The 25906-nt window shown below is 36.2% G+C and overlaps 4 protein-coding genes and 1 pseudogene across 4 annotated transcripts; 3 read left to right on the top strand and 2 right to left on the bottom strand.

The window, feature by feature from the left end:
- Positions 1-1992: 1992 nt before the first annotated feature.
- Positions 1993-7493, bottom strand: LOC111785401 (heat shock 70 kDa protein 16). The gene is made up of 10 exons (XM_023665812.2): positions 7114-7493; positions 5329-6654; positions 4921-5133; positions 4623-4718; positions 4445-4540; positions 3757-3957; positions 3301-3447; positions 3077-3205; positions 2865-2995; positions 1993-2494 (listed from the first exon to the last, which is right to left on the bottom strand). Exons 2-10 carry the CDS (start codon positions 6496-6498, stop codon positions 2401-2403), a joined length of 2277 nt encoding a protein of 758 aa, XP_023521580.2. The 5' UTR covers positions 6499-6654; positions 7114-7493; the 3' UTR covers positions 1993-2400.
- A 4667-nt stretch (positions 7494-12160) lies between these two features.
- LOC111787881 (purple acid phosphatase 18) lies at positions 12161-15845 on the top strand. The gene is made up of 5 exons (XM_023667971.2): positions 12161-12440; positions 13494-14162; positions 14908-15096; positions 15185-15273; positions 15449-15845. Exons 1-5 carry the CDS (start codon positions 12297-12299, stop codon positions 15642-15644), a joined length of 1287 nt encoding a protein of 428 aa, XP_023523739.2. The 5' UTR covers positions 12161-12296; the 3' UTR covers positions 15645-15845.
- A 445-nt stretch (positions 15846-16290) lies between these two features.
- On the top strand, positions 16291-18989 carry LOC111787880 (protein FATTY ACID EXPORT 5). The gene is made up of 3 exons (XM_023667970.2): positions 16291-16605; positions 18336-18423; positions 18704-18989. The coding sequence occupies exons 1-3, from the start codon at positions 16407-16409 to the stop codon at positions 18774-18776; spliced, it is 360 nt and encodes a 119-aa protein (XP_023523738.1). The 5' UTR covers positions 16291-16406; the 3' UTR covers positions 18777-18989.
- A 15-nt stretch (positions 18990-19004) lies between these two features.
- Positions 19005-20107, top strand: LOC147793396 (uncharacterized; annotated as a pseudogene).
- A 62-nt stretch (positions 20108-20169) lies between these two features.
- Positions 20170-24245, bottom strand: LOC111787879 (uncharacterized). The gene is made up of 7 exons (XM_023667968.2): positions 23727-24245; positions 22882-23022; positions 22437-22802; positions 22109-22354; positions 21235-21327; positions 20773-20973; positions 20170-20681 (listed from the first exon to the last, which is right to left on the bottom strand). Exons 1-7 carry the CDS (start codon positions 24201-24203, stop codon positions 20466-20468), a joined length of 1740 nt encoding a protein of 579 aa, XP_023523736.2. The 5' UTR covers positions 24204-24245; the 3' UTR covers positions 20170-20465.
- Positions 24246-25906: the final 1661 nt, after the last annotated feature.

Below are 25906 nucleotides of genomic sequence, written 5' to 3'. Positions count from 1 at the left end.
AAATTTCTTAAATTTTTTTAAAGGTATATATATTTGAAATACAATACAATATTTATATATTTTATTAATTTAACTTAAAATTTATGAATAAAATAATAATGTAATTTGGTGGAAGCAAGCACGTGCGGAAGTCACGTGAGCATTAACAGAAACCCGATTCCTTTTCAACCACACGTTCACACCGAACGGATATTTAAAAAATTAAATTAAATTAAATTAAATTAGATAAATCCAAAATTATGTAAAGATTCTGCTTACTGAAATGTGTTCACACTGGAGATTCCATATTTACCCCTTTTCACATTGCTTTTAATATTATTACTTTTTTGCCTTTCGCCTTTTTTTATTATTATTATTTTTTGGATAAAAATGGAATTTGCTTTTGTTTGGCTGGCTCGGCTTATTCGGCTTGCTTGCTTCAGCTGGCTTCATCTCCCATTTATTTATTGTTTATTTCAAGAATAAATTAATAAAAAAAAAGGATCGGCTAATGGAAGCCGAGGCGTGGACGTGGCGGCGCACATTAAAATGCAATATGTATGATTAAAGAAGTGAATGGGAGGATGCCACGTGTCAAGGGCATAGCTGCAGTCACTCACCGCCTTGACTCTTTAACCACTCACAATTGCTTTGATTTCTTCAACTTTAAAACCGGCCAGTCCCTTTCCAGGTAAACAACTGCCACGTGTCCCACTTTCTTCATCCTACGTGGCACCCAATCCTCCACTACCCCTTTTATATATAACCCATCCACCTAATCCCCACACGATTATTACCTAAAATTCTCAAATTCAATTTCGCTCTCAAAAATCACAAATGGGCAACTGTCTGCGGCGGGACGGCGCGGCGGCGCGTTGGGCAGGCGAGGAGTGGGACTTTCTCGCGGCGGATGTGGAGGACGGGGGGAAAAGTCAGGGATCCACGGCGGCGTCCACGGAGGTGAAAATTAAAATCACGAAGAGGCAGTTGGAGGAGCTGTTGGGGAAGGTGGATGTTGAGGAGATGTCCGTACAGCAGGTTTTGGCTCAATTGATCAGTGCCGGTGAGTCTCGCCACCGTTCGTGGCGCCCGGTGTTGCAGAGCATACGGGAAGTTGACTGATTGTCGCCGACCAGTGGCGGCAGCGATGAGTGTCAGCCGGAAATGGGGTGGGCGCCATTGGGGAGAAGGTTGGAGAAAGCTTAGGGAAATTGAATGTACATTTTGTATATTAATTATAATATAGTTTTTAGAATACAATTATATTATATGGAGCATAGATTTCCACTTAAATTTTGTCTTTTTCTTTTAATACAATAATTAGTGAAATGATTATTGTAATAATAAGGTGAAAGTTTTGATGTATTTAATATTAATTAATGAAGATTATAAAGTCCAGTTAAGTTTATCTAAATCTATTTTAAGCAAAAGTCAAAATATTAATTAATAATTGTTCTAATGATAAATTTATTATTACTCACCTAAATTTTATTTTGACCCGAGTAAGAAAAAGATACTATGCAAACAACTCACCCCGCTAACCCTTTAGAACGTGTCACTAGGTAGAGGTTTCAACACCCTTAGAAATTGTTCTTCCTTTAGAACGTGTCACTAGGTAGAGGTTTCAACACCCTTAGAAGTAATACTTTGTTACTTCAACTGATATGGGACCTCACAATCTGGCTCTTGGGGGCTAGCATTCATTCTGACTGGCACACCATCCGGTCAGGCTCTGACATCATTTGTAAGTCCAACCCCACCGCTAGCAAATATTATCCTCTCTAGGATTTTCCTACAATTTTTTTTGAACTTCTACCTGAGAATCCCATTTCATTTACCACCATGAGAATCCCATTTCATTTACCACCATTTTCGACATCCACAACTATTGAACACAACTATTGAAATAAAAAAATGAAACGTTAATGTTTGAATGCTCTACTACAACTTATCTTTTTATTGTCGAGTTCGACACGAGTCTTTTTAACCTTGGTAACAAACGACCCAACACAATGAAGCTGAAATCCTGTTTTCCTCTTGTGGTTCATGATCACCATAGAATGTGTATATAATAAGTTATATGACAAAATCAAAATCTCAAACCAGACAAAGAATAGAAAGCTAAGAATCTAAAAATGGCTGCCTTCAAATGGTACCAAAATTGAGAGACAGCTCCCATTAGAATGATACAACAACAACAACACTCATGGAGGTTTCTAAGTGAATTTAATGACAAAAAAACACAAAAACATAAAAATCAAAGCCACCACTTGGATCTGTCATCACCTGCAGTTGCTCTACTCTTTGATCTCATCAGCTTCAATCTGACTTAGAAACAGTCGCAAGAAATATGATCCACTTTTGTGAGGAGCACAATGATCATAATCTTTGATTCATCTTAAGAGAAAACGATGTTGTAATTTATGAATGATTATCAGAAGGGTGATGATTTGGTTCCTTGGAATCTCCTGAATTTGTCTGAGAAGGCATAGCTCCCAGGATCATCTGGCATGTCCTGAAATGGCAGTTTAAGCAAATGGTCGGAGACACGAGTTAGAAGGGCATATCACCTTTTCGGTTCTAATCTAATACACAACAGTTTGGTTTGGTTCGGTTCTAATCTAATACACAACAGTTTGGTTTGGTTCGGTTCAGCATGACCAGAAGTTCATCGCCCAAATGACCATTCAAATTAGTTCACTTGCAACGTATGAACTTTCAGTTGTGTTCGATAAGTCCTTTAATTTTCAGATCTAATTTCTACTCTCACCAGATGTTTGAAGCAAAGAAGAAAGTCTAGTACTACGAAAACAAGACTAGTTTAATCCTACAGGAACTTTTAAGATTTCAATAAATCAAACGGAGAAGAGAGAGAAGTGTCATACTTGTCGAAATCATGTTCCCGAGTTTTGATTTCACTCGACCATAGTAAAGGGTCAATGTTTTTGGGTAACAATTCTTGTTGTTGACTCTTCTCTGTTAGCCACTGCTCCGTTCTATCGCACTCCCCAAGGATCTGGAGAAAAGTGAAGAGTTCATGAGAGAACTCAAACAAAACGAACTACGAGTAGTAACAGTAGAGGTCGTTAATCATTACCAATGCTCGAACTTGAGGTGAAAGTGAATCCCCAGTGTTCCTATAGTCAGAAATACACTTTAACAGATGCATTTTAGCTTGTGCTCTAGCTTCTTCGTCTTCGTATCGGTTCACTATAGGATCCACCAACTAACAATGGTAGAGTAGAGTAAGCAAGGAGAAGAGAACTTGAAAAGGCGAAAAAGTTAAATAAATTTGTATAATACAACAGAAATAGAAATAACCTTCTTAAGGTCATCTAGCTTAGAAGAATAAGCACTCTCAGTCTCATCATCGCCATCCTCATATAGCCAATCCTCTGTTTGCTGGAGGGTTGAGGAGATGCCTTCTCGCTCTTCATCACTAGCGAAACTCCGATATGTGTTGACAAGCTATTCAAAAACCACGTGTGATCGTTATTTATATACTGTAATACCAATAAAACTCGAGTTGCAACGTTAGATTTCTGTAAAGATCAAACGTTCGGTTCTACATAGAGCTTTACTTAAAGGGAAAGTCATACGGATACGAAATCACACAACAATGTGAACTTTCATTGAAACTAATGATGCTTTCATGATCGCACAATGACAATCAATAGTTCGATCTAAAACCCCGACGGAGTCGAAAGAATGTAGCAATAGCATTATAAGATTGAGTTCCATGTTTAGTTCACAAATCCATTGAAATAGGATATTTACCTTACTCCTCATCTCATAGACGTACGACTCCAAAGCGTTTTTCTTATCTTTGGCTCGTTCCATATTTTTATCCTGTTGGGCCAGTTGAAGTTCTCTTTCTCGGGCTTCTGAGAGCTCAGCCTTAGTCATTCCACCATATATGTGTTCACTAACTGGTATCTCAATCCTCCTTGTGCTTTTACCTTTTCTTGTAACATCAGACTGGAAGAACACAACAAATTAATACATTTGAAGACGGTGTGTAACAGCCCAAGTCCATCGATCGATCGTTAGCAGATATTGTCCTCTTTGGGTTTTCTCTTTCAGGCTTCCCCTCAAGATTTTTAAAACGTGTCTGCTAGGAAGAAGTTTCCACACTTTTATAAAGGGTGTTTCGTTCTCCTTCCCAACCGATGTGGGATCTCACAATCTACCCCCTCCTTTCGAGGTCCAACGTCCTCGTTGGCATATGTCTGGTTTTGATACTAGGTGGATTATGAGATCCCATATCGGTTGGGGAGGATAACGAAGCATTCTTTCCTCTTCCTAGCAAACGTATTTTAAAAACCCTGAGGGGAATCCCGAAAGGAAGAGCCCAAAGAGGACAATATCAGCTAGCGGAGTGCTTGGGCTTGCAAACAATCTTTTTGATACATATGAAGCTTTTGAGTGCTGATAAGGGGTTGCCTTCAATACAATCTAGCTTTACCTCAGAATGGGGAGAATCAGCGTGTTCGGTCTCCATTCTTTCTGTGTTTGAATGAGTAGCATCTCTCCTTTGTTCATCTACATTATCCTCTACGAACTAGATTCATAATTGATGTAAATACAGAGAGAAAAACCCTTAACTAGTTGGAAATCTGATGGAAAAAAGATATGATACTTACTGCAGCATATTCAACAATAACAATGCCGTTCATATTCAATTGGACTCTAACTTTAACCCTTCCATTCAAGTTGTTTGTACCTTGGACAGGACCAACCTGCATCTCAAATTACTTCACATTTAAGAATCAATTCCAAACCGTAAAAAATAGAAACTAAAAACGGAGCAGAAACAGGTTACGACACCCTTTAAAGTAGGCTTACGAACACTCGGACCGTTCAAAAGCTATCCAACTCCACAAGAACTACTACTACTTCAATAATATAAGATAAAAATAAGGAGCATAAAACTGAACATACTGTAAAACAACAAATTTTGGAAGATATGCCAGGGGGTAGTTCATCTAGATCAGTATAGACTGCTTCTAAATGGAATAAACCGTTACGCTGCAACGACAGAACTTTAGTACTCGGAATGTGCTGCCCTTTGGGAAATAGTACATCATTTAAGCCCAAGCTAATTGGACCCGTATCCGATGAGAAGCCAATGGAGAAAGGGTATGAATCCTGAACCTGCATTCATCGTCGATACAGCATTAGCATTTGTGCGACTATAACCCCACAAAACGATAATATAGAGAAGAAGTAGATAAAGGAAAACACACAATAGAAATCGATTAAATCATGTAATACAAGAACACGAAAGATAGTGTTTATAATTATGCCATGCTGGCCAGTGCAAGCTATAAATCTCAGGAAAGTACAGACCTCATACTCTCTGACCCTGAAGACGGGGCTAAGCATTGCACACTGTAGAGCACAACCACGAGCTACGCATTCACTAGCATTAAGTTTGCGACTCGGTTCCTTTTTAAATACAGAGGTCAATAACCTAGTTATCGCAGGGACCCTCGACCCCGATCCAACAAGCTCAACAGAATGAATCTTTTCTACAGTTAACCCTGCATCAGCTAAGGCTTTGGTACAAGGAATACTAATCTTCTCCAATAACCCAGAAGCAAGCTTTTCAAATTCTTCTCTTTTGATTAATCCCTTAACGTCTTTCTCGTCCATAAGACATTCGATATTAAGAGGCGCCTCTAAATTTGCACTCAAAACTTTCTTCAGCTTCTCACAAGCTGCTCGTAATCTGGTAGAAGCCTTGACATTTGAATTTACATCTATATCATAGTTCTTCTTAAATTCTGCAACAAAGTGGCTGAATAAAACCTCATCAAAGTCTCTACCTCCTAAATCTCTATCGTAGGAATGCGACATGATCCTCATATGTCCAGGCTCGAACGATACGATAGAGACCTGGGTATCACAATGACCAACATCAACAAATGCAACATATATTGGAGTTGCATTTGCGAAATCCGTTTTATAAATTCCATAGCTAAGTGCTGTTGCAGTACAGTCATGCATGAGCCTCAACGGCTTTAAACCAGCAATAGCAGCAGCGTTCCAATATAAACGCCTCTGCAAATCCGTAAAATATGATGGAATACCAATCACACAATCTGAAAATGGTGCTCCCAAATTTTTCTCAGCTACATCTTTCAAATGTGCAAAGAGCATTGCCATGATCTGAACCGGAGTAAATGTATGAGTCTCCCCTAAATATTTCACGTTAACCAAAATGCTGCCGTCGAGGGCTTCAGATGTTATGAAAGGAAGCATTTTAAGATCCCTTTGAACATCTGGCTCACCGAAGTTACGTCCAATCAATCTCTTTACCTGAGATATTGTAGACCTTGGGTTCATTGTTGCAGATGCAGCACCTGCAGACCCCAAAAACCGCTGTTTTTCACCAAAACATATCACTGCAGGGGTTTCTCGTTGTGATTCCTCGTTCAGCAGAACATCAATACCACGTTGCCTCGACACAGCAATAACACAATTCTCGTTTCCAATATCAAAACCTACTACACTCATCTCTGCTGGTCAGGTATATTAGCTTTCAAAAAGAACTGAAATAATGAACTCTCAATCCAATTATTTTCGCAACAAAGTCGAGTTATCGATCAAATAACTGAATAATCACCAAGTTCTTCAAAAGAACGCTTGAGAAACCAATGATCACATAAATAACTGCATAAATATGAGATCAACCAATCAGTAAAGAAGCTTGAATTCAACTTGAACACAATTAAACTATCAAAGAAAGGAAAAAAAAAATGAAAATCCCAGGAAAAGATCCAGTTGATTATGGAATCAAATAACACAGTCGACGAACTCAAAGATCCAAGTTAGTGCTATCATCAAATAATCTCCAAATTGTCAATTTCAATGTAAAGGAGAAAGAAACAATTTAATTCTAAATAATTACAAATCCGTATCACATTGCCATGATATTGTTCCATAAAAACAGCCCTAGCGAAGCTCAACAAAATTCTCCGAAAGAAGTCGCCATTGAATTCCTAAATTGATGCAGCGAATGAACTTACATTGAGCGCCAAGAAAATCAGAATTCCAAACCGAAGAATTCACATAATGGTCACTCAAAGCTAATCAAAAGAGAAACGTTAGAACAAACCCATTAAGACCTACCTGAGGGCGGCCTCTCAGAAGCTCACAGCGGCCGGAAACACCACCGGCGACGGCAATCGGAGTCGGAAAACGGGTATGAGAGAGAGAGAGAGACACTTTTCTCGTAAATTAGAGAGAGGGAGTGAGAGGGAAAGGGGGAAATTCGAGGGTTCTGTTACGAATTCGATCGGCTGGGCGACAATTGTGGGAAAATTATATATGGATACAAAAGCTCGGGTTTGAGAATTCCTTGTCGCAGGGTCGCCGCACAGCAATTGTTTCTTTTCCTGGAATTCTTGACTACGAATTTCTTCCGCTCAAAAACAAATTTCTCTTCGATTTACAGAAATCACTACACAAGCGTTCCTGTAACTCCAATGAATCAGAATAAATTTCTTAATTTAAATTTATGGAACTCGTAGTCATTTAAAAGATTAATCTCATTCTTTTAAATTCTAGTCGATCTCTTTTTTTTTTTTTTAATTTAAAATTTGTAAATTCAATTATCTCTAAGAAAAAAATCTAAAAAATACTTCTAAATTTAAAATTTAAAAATAAATCTTTCCAGTCACTTTTAGATAAAAATCGTTAATATTTTATTTATAAAATATATAAAAGTTTTTAAATCTTTTTTACTTTGAAAATTGTTTCAACAAAATAAGCTCTCAATATTTATAAATTCATGATCATTTCCTAAATCAGTCGACTCACTCTTAACCGTCCTCAACCCTCTCTCCTCAAACAAGGTACACTATAAGCCTTCCCTCTAGGCTTATGGAGCTCTCCAATACCCTTCCCTAATCCTTTATTTTGAGCCCTCGAACAAAGTACACCATTTGTTTGACACTTTAGATTAATCGAGGCTCGAATCCTTTATTTGTATTTGGAGCCCTCGAACAAAGTACACCATTTGTTCGACACTTTAGTCACTTTTGACTACACCTTCGAGGCTCACCATTCTTTCTTCTACATTTGAGGATTATTTGGAGCCCTCAAACAAAGTACACCATTTGTTTGACACTTTAGTCACATAAAGGAGCCCTCGAACAAAGTACACCATTTGTTCGACACTTTAGTCACTTTTGACTACACCTTCGAGACTCACCATTCTTTCTTCTACATCTGAAATTCTATTGTCATGGCTAAGTTTAGGACATGACTCTGATATTATGTTAGGAATCATGAATCTCTACTATGATATTCTCGACTTTGAACATAAGCTCTCATGGCTTTTCTTGAGATAATCTATAAGATGTGGATGGACGGCTCGACTTTGAACATAAGCTCTCATGGCTTTTCTTGAGATAATCTATAAGATGTGGATGGACGGTTTTCATTGACAGTAATACTTTTTTGAATTTTTTTTTTAAGCTAAAGGGTATTAATTGTAAAAATACCCTAAGATTATTTTTTAACTTTTTAAAAAAGTTTAAAAATATTAATAAAATGTCAATATTTTTAAAAGATTATTAAAATTTAAAAGTATTTTCTTTTAGACTTTAAAAATTTACGTACATTTTTTAGATAAAATATTTTTAATCTTCTTTCTATTAATTATTTTACTATTTTTTTAATCTTCTTTCTATTAATTATTTTACTATTTTTTTCTTTCTCTCGTTTATAATATTAATAATTTTTCTTTTAATTAGAAAGAAAACATACGTATTTAATTTAATAATCTTTTTAATTTTTTTTTAATTTCTCTTTTTGATATTTTCGGAGTTTGTAATTTTGTTAATTATAGTTATCATATTTTTAATATGAAATAAATGGTTAAAATAAAAGGAAAAACATTATTATAAAATAAAATATATTATATTTAGTTGTTTATTTATGATTATTATTATTTTAATTAAAAGTTATATTTATATATCATTTAACAATGTATTTTAATTACTTAAAAATATGAAAGAGATAATTAGTAATTAAACTCATAGCATAAGCTTCAAGCGTTTTTAAATTTATTTATAATTAAACTAAAAATATAATGGTTAACCGTTTTTAAATTTATTTATAATTAAACTAAAAATATAATAGTTAAGTTAGGGGTTTAAATACAACAAGATCCTAGGTTTAAATAAGATCCTACACTTAAATACAACAATATCCTAGGCGTGTACATAGTTCGGGTTTTATCCAGAAGTTCATGTTAGTTAGATTGGTAGTTCGGGTTGGATTGATGGATTTTTTTTTATCCAGAAGTTCATGTTAGTTAGATTGGTAATCCAACCCAACTCGAAAATTTTTGTAAAAAAAATTGTTTTTTAAAAAGTTTTATTTATCACAATTTATAATTATTGAGATATAATCTTAGATAAAAGATAACTAAAAGTTTCACAAAAGGTCAATTTATAATTATTCACAAAAAAAAAATCAATAAAAAACAACGAGCAAAAATTATAACATATTTATTTATAATTAAACTAACAATATAACGGTTAAGTTATGGGTTTAAATAATCCAATAGATAGGGGTGTACATGTTCGTGTACATGAGTCCAACGAGATTTTTTTTAACAGTACAGAAGTACAACGAACACAGATCCATCTATAATTATTCAAAAAAAAAAAAAAAAAAAAAAATATATATATATATATATATATATATATATATATATATAAACACAAATCCATCTATAATTACTAAAAAAATATATATATATATATATATATATATATAAATAAAAAACAAAGAAAAATTATAACATATTTATTTATAATTAAACTACATATTTATATTTATTTATTTATAATTAAACTAACAATATAACGGTTAAGTTCTCGGTTTAAATAATCCAATAGATAGGGGTGTACATGTTCGGGTTGGATTGATAGATTTTTTTTTACCCAGTCCAGAAGTCCGGTTAGATTGGTGTACATGTTCTGGTTGGGTTGATGAATTTTTTTTTACCCAGTCCAGAAGTCCAATCCAGGTTAGATTGGTGTACATGTTCTGGTTGGGTTGATGGATTTTTTTTACCCAGTTCAGAAGTCCAACAAACACAGATGAATCTATAATTATTCACAAAAATAAATAAATAAAAACAATCAGGAAAATTATAATTTTTTAATTTTTTATTAATAATTAAACTCCAACAAACAGAATCTATAATTATTCACAAAAATAAATAAATAAAAACAATCAGGAAAATTATAATTTTTTAATTTTTTTATTTATAATTAAACTATATATTTATATTTATTTATAATTAAATTAACAAATTGGTTGGATTTTGGTAACCCAACCCACAAATTGGTTGGGTTGTTGGATTATGGTAATTCAACCCAACTCCAAAATTTAGTTTAAAAGCTAACTTTGATTGGAATTAGAGAGTGGTATTTGATTGGTGTCGCACTCGGGTGGATGGTTTAGAGAGTGGTATTTGATTGGTGTCGCACTCGGGTGGATGGTTTTAATTTAGGACAAACTACCACTATGTCAAACTCATAAATTTCTTAATATATTTTATATACTTTTATTTGGCTCGGGTCAACTACAGGGTTTTGTCTCATAAATCTGAAACCGAATCGAGTCAGTTCAGGTTTAGAAAAATGAACCCAAACCAACCCAACCCAACCTTTATAGTTCGGGTTGGGTTGGTCCGGGTTGTTAGGTTGAATGTAGACCTGATATGAACCAAAAGACATCAATCATACAATATGCTCAATGAAAATATTGTTGAAATTATCAAAAGATATTTCAATTCATGTCACATCGAAGAAGAATGAAGTTTGATGTTATAAATTTTGGGTGGATTACAATTTAGAGTAATTTAAAGTTATTATATTTCATTAATGTATTTTAAGACTTTTTATTTAATTTAGGTTACAATTATTAATTATGGCCCGTATAAATGTTACAACTCTTGTAATGTCAGTTTCATTTTAAGACTATATAAAGTATGTTGTATTTGTAAGTAGACTTTGGAAAATATAGTAAAAGAAGCATTTGTACTTTTCTTTAGCCAACGACTAAGTTTCTTTACAATTCTATGTAGTTTAGGTTGCATGTAGAATCATTCAAGCTCGATATGATCAATCTTGCTTGTGAAGTGATTCAAATCTCAATCAAGTGTTTTTGTCTGAAGATATTTGATCAACAAGAATCATTCAAGCTAGACATGATCGATCTTGCTTGTGGAGTGATTCGAATCTCAAACAATATTCTTACCTTGAGATATTCGATTAACAAGGTAATCTGAATCTTACTCCCCTCGTAGTGTTTACTAATAGATAAAAAAATAGTATTATTTTAATATTTAATATATTAAAATAAATATATCACGTTAAAATTATATTTGAAGATCGTAAAATATGTCTAGTTGAATGTACTTTTCGTAATTACTTTAATATTCAATATATTAAAGATTTTATATTTAATATATTAAATATTAATTTATATACTTCAAATTACTATTAATTATTTAATTACTATTATAAACTAGAAATAGACTCGTATGAACAGAATTCTATTTAATTATAGGCCTCCGTACTCTAAACCTAAAGTTTTTATGTGCACGAAGATAAATTGTGTCCATGAATATGACGATTACAACTAAGTCGATCATTAAAAAATTATTTATAATTACAATTTGGTCGAGAGTCAATCATGTATCTCCCAGAAAAGATGAATGGCTCTCATTCGAATATAGTCTTAGTTCAACCATGTAAGAGTCCAAGTCTACAGCTAACAACACATTGTCCTCTTTGTGACTTCCGAGGTTTTAAAATGCATCTTCTAGTGAAAGGTTTCCACGTTCCCCTCTCCAACTAACATGCGATCTCACCATCTACCCTTTCGAGATTTAGCGTTTTCGCTGACATTTGTTCCTCTCTCGATCTATGTGTGATCTCACAATCCACTCCCTTTAAGGCTCAATATTTTTACTGACACTCAGTTTTTCTCTTCAATCGACGTGAGATCTGTGTTTGGATTTACTCGGTGTTCTAATTAAAAAAAAAAAAAAAAAAAAAAAAAAAAAATTTACTGAAGATGTTGCTTCCGTTTTTCATGGCGCGGGAGGTTCAGGAATGGAGGAAAAATCTGGAACTTTTACTTTACAAACAAAAGACAAATGGAAATCGTTTGACAAGTTGCTCTTCTTTTCCCCACACACAAACAATTTCAAAAAGGTGCGGATTCGTCTCTCTTTAATCATTGTTCTCAAGATATTGCTGGAAGCAATCCAACGCACTCGCGTGACGATGGAGGCCATGCCCAATCTAATGCTCTTCCTCTTCCTTTCAATCGTCTCGACTTTCAGCGCTGAATCGGATTATGTTCGTCCTCAGCCCCGCCAAACTCTGCATTTTCCATTGAGTCCGAAATCATCTTCTCAACCTCGGCAGGTTTCATTTCCATTTTGTTGAACGTTTGTTATGATTTTCTATGGAAACGATTGAGATTTCATTGTTGTTATATCATATTTTTGAAGTCTCATTGTGAATCCATGCTTGATTTTGCATTAGTTCGTTCCTTCTAGGTGAATCGAATTCTGGTTGCCTTTTCCTCAATTTACTCGGACCAGTTGAATCTTGGTATCTGCTATGCTATCATTTCTTTGTTACTGAGATATTGTAGTTGCCTTTCTACGCTTGGTGTTCATTTTTCCTGGATTTGGCAAATTTATTGTTCTTACTGCTGAAAAAAGAAGAACAAATGATTAAATACAATCTAATCTATTAGCTTATGCTTTTAGATTTAGCAACAGGAGGTTCGATAAAGCCCTGTTAAGATTGATGATCATTTGTTGAATTTTGTACTAGTTTTCAAGTCTTGAGGTAAAAGAGAATGCTAAGAATATGATAAATGATTGTGTTCCACGTTGGTTGGGGAGGAGTACAAAACATTCTTTATAAAAGTGTGGAAATCTCTTCTTAGCAGATGTGTTTTAAAAACCTTGAGGGGTAGCCCAAAAGGGAAAACCCAAAGAGGACAATATCGGCTAGCGGTGGAATTGGGCTATTACAAATGGTATGAGAGCCAGACACCGGGCAATGTGCTAGCGAGGAGGCTGAACCCCGAAAGGGGTGGACATGAGGCGGTGTGCCAGCAAAGACGCTGGACCCTGAAAGGGGGTGGATTGTGGGGTCCCACATCGATTGGAGAAGGGAACGAGTGCCAGCGAGGACGCTAGGTCTCGAAGGGGAGTGGATTGTGAGATCCCACATAGGTTGAGGAGGAGAACGAAACATTCTTTATAAGGGTGTGGAAACCTCTCCCTAGCAGACACGTTTTAAAAACTTTGAGGGGAAGGCCGAAAAGGAAAGCCCAAAGAAGACAATATCTGTTAGCGGCAGGCTTGGGCCGTTACACAACCTATCAACCGAAGCTGTTAGGTTCAGTCGTGATTTAACACATTTGAGTTGCATTTGTGTGATGTATTGCACTATTCCTTGTAGGTGCATATCTCTCTAGCAGGGGACAAGCATATGAGGATCACATGGATTACTAATGATCATTCTGCTCCCTCTTTTGTTGAATATGGGACACTACCTGGAAACCATACTTCTGTTTCTCAAGGAGAGAGCACCTCATACACTTACATTTTGTACAAGTCAGGAAAGATACACCACGCAGTAATTGGGCCTCTAGAGGCCGGCACAGTTTATTACTACCGATGTGGTGGGGAAGGTTCTGAGTTCCAGTTGAAAACTCCTCCTTCCCAGTTGCCAATCACTTTTTCAGTGGCAGGGGATCTGGGCCAAACTGGATGGACCAAATCAACATTAGACCACATTAATCTGTGCAAATATGATGTGCTTCTACTTCCAGGTGACCTATCCTATGCCGATTACTTGCAGCATCGGTGGGACACGTTCGGTGAGCTCGTGGAGCCTCTTGCGAGTACGAGACCGTGGATGGTAACTCAAGGGAACCATGAAAAGGAGAGCATAATTCTATTTAAGTCTCCATTTGACTCGTATGATGCAAGATGGAAGATGCCATTTGAGGAGAGTGGATCGAGTTCGAATCTCTATTATTCTTTTGAAGTTGCTGGAACTCATGTGATTATGCTTGGATCGTACACTGATTATGATGAATCCTCATATCAATATGCATGGTTGAAGGTTTGTAAACTTCTAACTTCCTTTCAGATTGAATCTTTTACTAGTTGATAATGAATATGGAGTGAGAGAGTTAACCAGTCGAGAGAAAACTGTTTAATGCTATTGAAATAACTCTTTAGGTGAGATTCTAAAGTTATTTCAGAATAGAATTCTCATTTTTTTGAAGTACAGGAACAAATAGTTTAATTAGATTGGAATACTCATTGAGAAGAAGTACGTGAGATCCCACATCGGTTGGGGAGGAGAACGAAGCATTCTTTATAAGAGTGTGGAAACCTCTCCCTAGCAGTCACGTTTTAAAAACCTTGAGGGAAAGCCCAAAAGGAAAAACTCAAATAGGACAATATCAGCTAGTAGTGGGCTTGGACTATTACAAATAGTATCAGAGCCAGACACTGGATAATGTGCCAACGAGGAGGTTGAGCCTCAAAGGGGATGGACACGAGGTGGTGTGCCAACAAGGACAATGGGCTCCGAAGGGGTAGTAGATTGTGAGATCCCACATCAGAACAAAACATTTTTTAGAAGTGCGTGGAAACCTCTCCCTAGTAGACGCGTTTTAGAAACTTTGAGGGGAAGCCCGGAAGGGAAAGGCTAAAGAGGACAATATTTGTTAGCGGTGGGCTTGGACCGTTACAAAGTTTAGGAAACTTTTTAACACGATTATATGAACACTAGTAAATAACAATCAAAGTCTATGGGAAATGATTGAGCTACATGACTGAGATATTTTTTTGTTCAATAGGCTGATCTTGCAAAGGTGAACAAGGAAAGAACACCCTGGCTAGTAGTGTTATTCCATGTGCCATGGTACAACAGTAATAAAGCTCATCAAGGTGAAGGTGCAAGCATGATGGCAGCCATGGAGCCATTGTTATATGCAGCTGGTGCAGACATAGTAATTTGTGGCCATGTCCATGCTTATGAACGCTCGGTATCTTCTCTTCGTCCTATTCGAACATTTGATGGGTTGCTTTTTCTCCTCTACTATTATCCTTTGATTCATGATCACTCTATGGCAGAAACGTGTGTATGCTGGAAAATCTGATCCTTGTGGTGCTGTGCATATAACTATTGGCGATGGAGGAAACCGAGAAGGTTTAGCTCACAGGTAAGGAATCACTCTAACACAAAGTTCAAACACCAAATAAACACAAATTCAAAAGTCGAGAACATGAAAACGTTGAACCATACTTCATATCTAAATGATAAGGGACGACATGTTAAAGCAAATGTATAGTAGACCAATTTGGTTCGAGTTTTATTGTGTTGGTTGTATTCGATAGGTACATCGCACAGCCTGAATGGTCGGTGTTTCGAGAAGCTAGTTTCGGGCATGGGGAGCTGAAGATAGTGAATTCAAGTCATGCATTTTGGAGTTGGCATAGAAATGATGATGATGAACCAGTGAAGTCTGATGAAGTATGGATAACCTCATTGGCAGACTCTGGTTGTGCTGCTGAGAAGAACCATCAACCGTAGAAATTCACATGAAGTTCCTCTCGGCTCCATTGTAAATAGTTTGTGTGAACATATATATACATATACATATATATGTTGTATATGTATATATCACCCTATTTACATATAATTTGATGTATTTTACCAAATTACAAATTTAGTCGACCACTCCTCGTTAAAGTTGATTCGAACTTTATAAATAGTCTCGGTAGTTTGATAAAACCGTCATAAATAGTCTTTATAAATTAAATTTTATTTTTTAAAGGGTTAAATTACAAATTGTCTAATAGGGTGTTTAATAAGATTCTTAAAAATATGAATTAAAATTAATTGATTTATTAAATAGAAATAGAAATTTTATGTTTTAATAAAACTCTAAAATTTTAATTTTGTATTTTTTTTTTTTTAAGTAGATTTATATTAGACATAAAAATTTAATTTTATATATAATAAATTATATAATTGTTTTTAAAAAAATTAAATATTAGATATAAAATTAAAAATCTATTACACATTTTAAAAAATAAACTCGTAATTTATGGACTTTTGGGTGAAGTTAGGCGAGGGTAATCATGACATTTTGAAGATAAGATAGGGGTACTATGGTAAAATATGTTGATGGCGTGTGGACAGTCAATTTTGACCTGTGGCGTCCCACGCGCCATATAGCTGATGAGGAAATTGAGAAGAACTGAAAAATCCTCCTCGTTCCCTCTTTGATCTGTGAAATTAGAGACGAAATCACTCAGTTTCTGACATTCTCGGAAGGCCCAATCGGGAACGATGCATGATTTCTGCTTCACAATTCCTTATGGATTGATTTTGGTGGGTGGTGGCATTTTTGGCTACCTCAGGAAGGGGAGCACAGCGTCGCTGGCTGGAGGTGTGGGTATTGGATTGGTTTTGATTCTAGCAGGATATTTGAGCCTTGGAGCTTTCAAGAAGAAGAAGAACTCCTACCTTGCTCTGATTCTTGAAACAGGTATTTCGGTTTTGAAATTCTCGTTTCCATGTTTGACTGTTCGTGTTTGATCTTGTTTTTTGTTCTTCTGGGGTTGAAGATCTTGTTTGAAACTAGTGATCCTGCTAGTTTTCTCTATTATAGAACCTTGATCAATCGGATCCTCTCCTCTCAATATGTTACTTCGTTCCGGATTTCCTTTTTGATGTTTTAGTGTTCTTGTTTCTGCAAACTAGAAGACGCTTATATCGTGAGGTTTTGGCTGTTTAATCTATACTGATGGAATCGATTATACCATACATTTATATTTAAACTCTGTTAAATAAGTTACGAAGTTCATTTTGTTTCAATTCCTATTACTGTTCTGTTCTTCAGCTAGCTTAAATTGTTAAGAAGGCCGCTACACACCATGCTTAGACATGGCATATGGACATTTCAAAACATGGTTGGCCTTCCAGAACTTGAGGATTGTGGGGAACTGATATAAATAAACCATATATGTTTCTTGTGTGTGTGTGTCTGTAAAATGGTTTAAGTCTCAAATGATTCAGATCCGTTTGTTTAAAGGAAGGGGAAAGTTTCCCAGTTAGGATTTGTGCCTTCTAAGTGTTGGTTCCTCAGAAGACACAATATCTGTTTGCCCCTCCTTGTTTGTCTTCTCTATTGTTCAGCCACTCTGATGGATCTCTCCTCGAGAAGCTCGTTACCTTTCGAAACCTCGATCCTAGAAGGAAAATGAATGAAGAGGCCTTTGAGTGGTGACTAATTCAAAAGTGGGAAAATTGTTGTAACCATTAAAGGTAGCTGAAGCTGGAAGTGTGGCTCTTTTGGCTATTCTCTTTAAGACCTTTGTTTGTGGATTTATCTGAAGGTAAGGTGGTGATTCCTTCACAATTGTGCAGGATTATGTGGAAGGGCGATAGCTCGAAGAAGATTTAAGTCTTTGTTTGGAGACTTCTTGATGTAGTCTGTGTAAGAAGGAAGAGGATCACTTGTCAGTTTGGTGTCCCCTTTTGCTTAATCTTTAGATCAAGCTCTTGAATATTTTTGCCTCAGCATGATCTTTCCTATCGATCCTATGAATATTTGTGTTTACTGCTTTGCATCATCTCCTAATAAAGAAGTCTAAAATCCTCCTTGTTAATATTACTAGATTGTTCTTATAGAGTGCTTTGCAACATTGTTGGTCAACACCTAGAAACATGTGAGAGAGATGATTCTTTGGAGTGAGTTGATTCAATTTACGTCGTACAGGAGCATTCTGTTTTGGTAGTGCTACGATGAAAAGTTAACAGACCTCTTTGTGTAACAACCTAAGCCCACTGCTAGTAGATATTGTCCGCTTTGGCCCGTTACATATCACCGTCAGTGTCACGATTTTAAAACGCGTCTACTAGGAAAAGTTTTCCACACCCTCCTAATGAATGCTTCATTCCCCTCTCCAACCGATGTGGGATCTCACAATCCACTCACCTTGGAGGCCTAATGTCCTCATTGGCACACCGCTCGATGTCTGGCTCTGATACCATTTGTAACAGCCCAAGCCTTACATTTGTGCCTACTAGAGGAAGCTTTTTGTAATTCCTTGGCTTTTGATTATGTTCCTTCATGTATTTCATTCCTTCAATGAAATTGGTTTCTTATATTTCAATGTTCTTTTCATTATACTGATCCACCAATTTTCTAAGTCACGTTAGCCATAAGTTTACTTTAGCACTGGGGTAACAATGACATAATTTGCCTTGAAACAGTATGTGCCGCTGCACTCACGTGGGTTATGGGACAGCGATATTTGCAGACTTCTAAGATCATGCCGGCTGGAGTTGTTGCTGGAATCAGGTAACTCGACCTTCTTCTAAACTCGAGCCATGCGTTTCTTTCGACTGAAACTAAACCTTTTTTTCTGCTGTTTATATCTCAATCAAAAGAACATAACAATGCTGTATAGTATAGTTTTTCGTTGGTTACTTTCTCCATAGCCAAACTCATTTCTGGATACCAAACTTGAAGTGCTTTCTAGAACTCTGAAGTCACCTGGTTTTATGTATGACACAAGGTCAATATTTGAGGTTCTTGGAGCTAATACACATTATACACTTCCGTTTTGTTACTCTTGCAGTTCTATCATGACTTTATTCTACTTGTACAAGCTCGCAACCGGTGGCAACCATATTTCTCCCAAGGCCGAGTGATGATTTCGAATACTTACTTTGGTACTTGATATAGAAAATGCATTGGATCACACGAAAAACTCGAACAATGTTTTAATGCACTGATTTGCTGTTTATTGCTAACTCTGTGAATGTCGACATATAAACTGAATGAATGTTCGTTAGTGATTATAAACAAGTTGGGGTTAAAAGCTTACAGAGTTCTTGTTTCAAATATATCGTGTTTTATCGGTTGATCTCTGAGTTGTGATGTTGCTTGACAAGTCTGTCCTTTTACATGTGTTCTTTCTTGGAATCAAATTGATGTTGCTTGATTATATTACAAGTTTTAGTTTGTTCTCTTCGTCTCTGTCATTAGATTTATAGCTCTGAATCAAACTTACTGGTTGCTGAAGAATGAATGAATCTTGCTGACATTTTCACATTGTGGATTATATTTACAAGGTCTTTTTAGGCAGAGGATGCACCAAACCACTATTTGAAACCTTAAATCACACGACTTTACTTTTAAGTTAGGCGAACTCGAACTTTCAAGTTTATGATTAATAAGATTTACAACACTTTTAATAGAAAAGGAAACCTTAGACATGTTACTCATTTCATCGAGACGTAAGAATGATGGTACACGAGATCTATTGGTCAAACATTGAAGGGGAACGCCTTCAAACAAGTACACTATCTTGGAGCTTAAAGCCAATTGGGAACTATTTGTAGCACAAAACTAATACATAGCACGTTTGAGCTCACTACACTAGACAATGAAAAGGTAAATTTATTGTCAATTATATAAATCGTTAGAAAACCATGAATCTCGAATGATAAAAGATCAACACACTGAACTATTTATAATCGAAATGTGTATGCAAAGCATGCATTGGGGACTTTTGTACATCTTTCAAGGTATGAAGTCTCACACCTTTAAAGAATTAGCAACTCGTGGCCACAATATAAAGCTTAGTATTGCTAGTTATCGAGATAAAGACATTTTACTTTTAAACATAAGAAACAAACGAAATGATATCGAGGTGACTTCAAAAGAGCCTATGGTTATCAATACAATCCTTCTCAAGTCGTCTATAAAAGAAAAAACACAGGAATGCTAAAAACGACGAGAAAATGAAAGCAGTTTGAAGGAAAGAAAAAAAAACTATTTTTTTCTTAATCATGTCATTCCTAACATGTACGAACATCTATTGGGCACACAACTGACCGGAGTTCCAAAGTGTAAGTGGCTAAAAGAAATAGAAAAAATCAATATTCTCAACTACTAAAGATATTATCGAGTCATCGGTCACTTAATAGAGAAATATCTTGTCCTAAAAAACGAACACCTTGGAGTCTCAAGAGATTAATATGAAAGAAAGACGAACACCGTGGAGTAAAAATTGTTCGATGAAGCAAACAACAGTAAAAAGATTCACAACAACTTCCCTTCATCATTTTAACAAATCTTACAAAGGAATGATCTGATCATGATAAAGATATGAGCAGCTGACAATTGAAGTCAACAGACATACTTGAAACAGACGTGCATTCCTCATGATCTTAAGGCATATGATCATCAAATCAACAGCTATTTTACATTGGGAATCGTGTTTAGTGTATTTACAGTTCATATTATTAACTTTTAGCAGCTACACTGATGAACTACTTAAAATCATCAAATATTCTACACAGACTACCCAAAGGAAACCAAATTTCAAGAGGTTTCTAGCAATTATTTGGACGGTAATACTCAGTGGGAAGAGAAGGGCACCTTTCGTTCATATTATGATAGGGATCGATGCTATTATAACCCGGTAAATCCATTCGATACTTTCCGAGAATCTGGCAATATGGAAGCTTGACATGATCCCCTCCATGACACCATTTCGGAAGGCGACTCGAATTGTTCTCGTAAAAGTTGAGAGTATATGCATCTTTTAGCTGCATTTTAGATGGATAGAACATTAAATTAAACACTCAAACCACATTCGAGCAGATAAACAACATTAGCCTCACTAATTCTGTAACTTACTGTGAATTCCGTAACTTGAATCGAGTTTGCGAGTGGTCCGAACAGCCCAGCCGCCTTGTACATTTCAAGGACAAACGCAACACAAGATGCTGATTTCCCGTCGGCATAGATCCAATCATCCTGTTCAGGAATAGCCAGTAGTTCGCCGAAAGATGATCCTTGCTTTTCAACTTCAACTAGAATCTCAGGAAGGTCAAGATCCTGCAACGAAAAGAAAACGACTAAACATATTCAACTCCACGACGTGGAATACATTGCTCCGATGACGAAGGAACAAGATCGATTGCAGGTTAGAACAACTTCAACTAGAATCCGCTAGCTAATTCTAACTAAACCCATCTAAATTTGACTTATTTAAGGTAATAACAGTTAGAACGAAGGAACAAGATCGATTGCAGTCATACTCCGACGACGGCTAAACCTAAGCTTTCTTCATTTTAACCAGACAAGCATTCTAGCTACCTTTGTTCCAAGACGTATGTTCAGAGCCTCATTCCACAAGTTCGCCGCAAGGGTTGGCCGGACTTGTTTCCATATTGTCATAGCGGAAGCAACCTGTAGTCCAATAGTGCCAACAATCAAAGCCAAAGAATTACATTATCCTTTAGGAGCTGCCATGGCAGGAGCCATATTGATTACTGAGAGCCAAGTTAAATATTAACATCCTTAAGAAAAGTTTATGGGCATCCCAAAAAAAGCACAAAAAGAAAGGGAATCAAGCTAAAAAACATCCTCCAGTCAAGTAAAATGAGGTCTAATGGGCAATTACGTCATTTCTAACGACCCAAGCCCACTACTAGCAGATAATGTCCTCTTTGAACTTTTCCTTACGAGCTTCCTCTCAAGGCTTTAAAACGTGTCTGCTAGGGAAAGGTTTCCACACCCTTATAAAGGGTGTTTCGTTCTCCTCCTCCCCCAACCAATGTAGGACATCATAGTCATCGAAGCCCACGAACACAGAGACAGTGGAATAACATATAGATTTTCGGTTTCGATTTACACACTCCCTTTTTAGTCACGTTGATAGGATGAATGCATTCATTGGAATCTAGAACTGTAACGACCCAGATCCACCGCTAGCAGATATTGTCCTCTTTGGGCTTTCCCTTTCGGGCTTCCCCTCAAGGCTTTAAAACACGTCTGCTAGGGAAAGGTTTCCACACCCTTATAAATGGTAGGTTTGTTCTTCTCCCCAACCAATGTGGGACATCACAAGAACAGTACAACTAGGAATTAACATGGTATCAGATGGGCATTCAAGGGAGGTGGATGCATCATTACTAACAGCTCGAAACCTTAAGATGAAGAAAACAGTAAAATAAGTAAATATTTATACCAGATGGGCATCCAAGGGAGGTGGATAGTTTCCATGTGTGGTATCAATCCAGCTAAATATCAAGTTATGATATCCATATGGTTTCCCGACCATGCTCCTTACATACTCCCACGCCGCCGTCTCGTTAAGCTTTGCCCGCAAGTCGGGATGCAAGGGAAGAAACGCAATGTGGGGATTGGACGAATCATTGTTGAGTTCGTAGTCCCACCATTTATCCCATGGCAAAACATCAATAATATCATCCTCCTGCAAGAAGATTAAGAGCACACATTTGTAATCTTTGGAGCACTAACAGTTATGTCAAACAGATTAGGATTCATAAACATACCACTCCATTTCCACGCCCAGATTCAGCAACCCACAGCTTTCCTTCAGGGTCCCTTAAGCAAACAGCAGAGTGACCAGCATATGATCCAGTAACCCACTTCTGCAAAGTCTCAAAAGCGCCCCACGGACCGCGAATTTTGGATAGAGCTAAAAAATCTCCGGATTGAATATCATCGACATTAACACTTGTAGTCCATGGATGAGGACGTTCCTCAAAGGTAGCACCCATGTGATTCTCAAGAAACTTAATATTCGATTTCTCGCCGTAGTCGGTCGTCGAAAACAACGGGAGGACATCAAACAATGCTTGAAAGGTTTTCAACACTCCAGCTTGCAAAAGGAAAATCGAAACCCCTGCCTTTTTAACCTGATTTCAGAAGAAACAACCGAAGTTTTAAAAGAAGTTGCTTAGTTTAAGAAAATCGTCTTGTCGACGAGCAACTTACGTATTCGAATTCTTCCTTTCCTTCCCATTCTGCAATCTCAAGAGTATGTTCTCTGGCCAGGAAATAGTAATCCCACGTCACACGGTACGGAGTAGCGAAGATATAAAAATCCATACACGTCCAACTGTGTGCATCGTTCGCCTGCATACGACATAGACTAATTGTTGAAGCTGCATTAAACTTGCAACTGGCAGTCATATCCTTCAAACATGCTAGAGGGCTGCAACAACAAGATAATACTAATAACAGCTAACTCTTTGTTATTTGGCTAATCACTATCGTCCAAATAAGCTAGTACAAATATTGTCTTTGTTCGGCTTCCCCTTTCGGGGTTCCCCTCAAGGTTTTAAAACGCATATGCTAGGGAGAGGTTTCCATCCTTATAAAGAATGTTTCATTCTCCTCTCCAACCGATGTGCGATCTCATAATCCACAACCCGAAACCAAAGATCAAAAAACACACAAACAAGCTTTTAAGATGAACTTAGTTTTCTATAAAGATCAAACACAAAAAAACAAATAAATGAAGGATTGCCAGGGCATCCACAGATCATAAAAGCACAAACAAATAATCCAAAGGGAAAAAAATCTCGGGTTGATAAATGATACGGATCATATGAACTTGGAGCTTAATTCTTCCAACTTACGAACTGCTATCAAACTTATAAATGAATCAAGAACTCACAAACTCAAATTAGGTTTATCTTATCGAATTAACGGCCCTACACTGTCGGGAAGCAGAAATTCAGCTACAATACAATGAACAAACAACACAAGATTTTGTCCGAATCTCCTAATTGATATCAAAAGCACAAAATCAAAACTAAAACAAAGTTCGTATCGACCTTTATATGGAGCGTACCACCGCCATATTCAGAGCCAGACTTATTATGAAACTCCAGCCACGCAGAGTTCTTATAGAAGCAAGACCCTTGCCACTGAATAGAGTTCTCAGGAGACGAGACACTTCCGACGAAAGCGGGAAGAAGATCGGCGGCGTTGTTGAGATAGTTGAGAATCGGCCATGAAACCTGTCTGGGTAGTAGCGGAAACACGTCGCGAGGGTCAAACAACGATTTCAGGGCCAGAGATTGCGAAGGAAGAAGAAAACCCACGATGGAAACAAGAAGAAAAGTTCTGGGAATCGAAGAACACGAAGAAGCCATGGATGGAATATTCAAGAAATTAGGGGAAGAGAGTAATTTGAAGAATGGAGTGAAAGAGATTGGCAGATGCAGCACGCAATGGGTTACAAAAGATTGGGCAAAGCGATTACGCAATTTTTCATTTGATTCTTCAGTCAACCATTGGCCTTGATTCATGTGATAATCGGCAAAATTTTGGAGATTACGTTATGATTATATGAACCATTGCCGTAAATGGGTGCAACTCAACTTATAACATTGCTGGTTCAAAACAGCTCACAATCATAAGCATAACCAAACATAGCTCCAACCGGTCGAGATTCATATCAGTTCGATCAACTAAAAAATAAGGTTACAATCCAACTCAACTCTATCATACATTTAAAATTATTATAAAAATTAAGAATACTTGACGTTTATAATGGTTCATTGTAACTATTAAATTTATAAATGTTCAGTTGTAAAATTAAAATTTGTGTAAGTGAAAAGGGAAGATCGTTATAGTCAACCTCGATACCGTTTGACCTTTGCCTCTCTCTCGGGAAAATAAATTAGAATCATTATAATTCCTTGCTTTGTTTTTGTCTCTACCTCGATTCTTCGTGATTAGAACAAAATAAATGTGCATAAGTCCAGTAGCTCTTGTCTTGATTCATTCCCGAGCTACATTTTAGTAGGGTGACCGTTTGAAATTTTGACTCGACACGTAATAGTTGACTTTCTTTATCCATTGAGATTATTTCTTAAATACGATGGTCTCATAAATCAATCACATATTATTTAATATTACACGAATAATTTAGAAGTATAAATAAATAATAATAATTTATTTTATAAAACAATATTCACCACTAAAATAAAATTTGGGTGAGACATAATAAATAAAATAAAGTTTGGCATTAAAAACGAAAGTGAACCAGCATTTAATTATTAAAATATCAAGCCGAATATTAATTGAAATTTTGCTTTTACATATAGGATATTATAATATCTATAAAATAAATAAAAAAACCGTTAGAATTCAACAAATCAGAGTGGCGCAGCGGAAGCGTGGTGGGCCCATAACCCACAGGTCCCAGGATCGAAACCTGGCTCTGATAGAGAAAGGCTTCCGTTTATCTTTTTTATTTTTCGACGTGTTTTTATTTATTTATTTTTTTTCTTTTGGGTATTAATGGAATTGGGCCCAACCGATTTATAAGACAATGGGCTTCGGCCTTTTGATGAACCAATTTTTAATTTATATTTTAAATTAAATAATTATATTTATTAAAACAGCGCATACACGTCATAATTATTATTTGTGAAAAATAGTTTTAAAAAAATTATTTTTAATTTTTTGTATAGACTTAAATGTTTATAAATTATTTTCAAATCTAATAATAAAAAAAATGATAACAGTTGAAAACCAAAAACAAAAAAGAAAAGGTCATTGATTTATCTTAACATAACTACGGGTAATTTGATTTCATGTTCTCTTGAATTGATGTTGTTGTTCGTACTGAGACTCTTGCCTTTATATAGAAAAATGTTAAATGTTAAATGTGTCAAAGTATTTAAAAAACCTCAATACGTGTCCTCATTGTTAAGGTCGAAAAATACAATCATATGCAATCATGCTTCATGGCGAGACTACTTTTCATGACTATCTATTAGACTCTGCTTTCTTTTCTAGGTAAGTTGGCTAAGACTCTACTTTCTTTTCTAGGTAAGTTGGCTAAACACGGTCCATGCATATATTCATGAACCTACTAGGTTGGCTTTTAAACGTACTCACTAAATCTGAGTTACTCACGTTTACAAGCGATTGGCGCAATTAATTGTATTATGCTTCTAAGCATTAACTACAATTGAGTGAAATTTTGATGTAAGATGAGAAA

Source organism: Cucurbita pepo, chromosome 2, assembly GCF_057944985.1.
Source record: "Cucurbita pepo subsp. pepo isolate OVF chromosome 2, ASM5794498v1, whole genome shotgun sequence".
Classification (NCBI taxonomy): domain Eukaryota; kingdom Viridiplantae; phylum Streptophyta; class Magnoliopsida; order Cucurbitales; family Cucurbitaceae; genus Cucurbita; species Cucurbita pepo.
The sequence above is the reverse complement of the archived record's forward strand: the minus strand, read 5'-3'. Positions and strand labels throughout refer to the sequence as shown.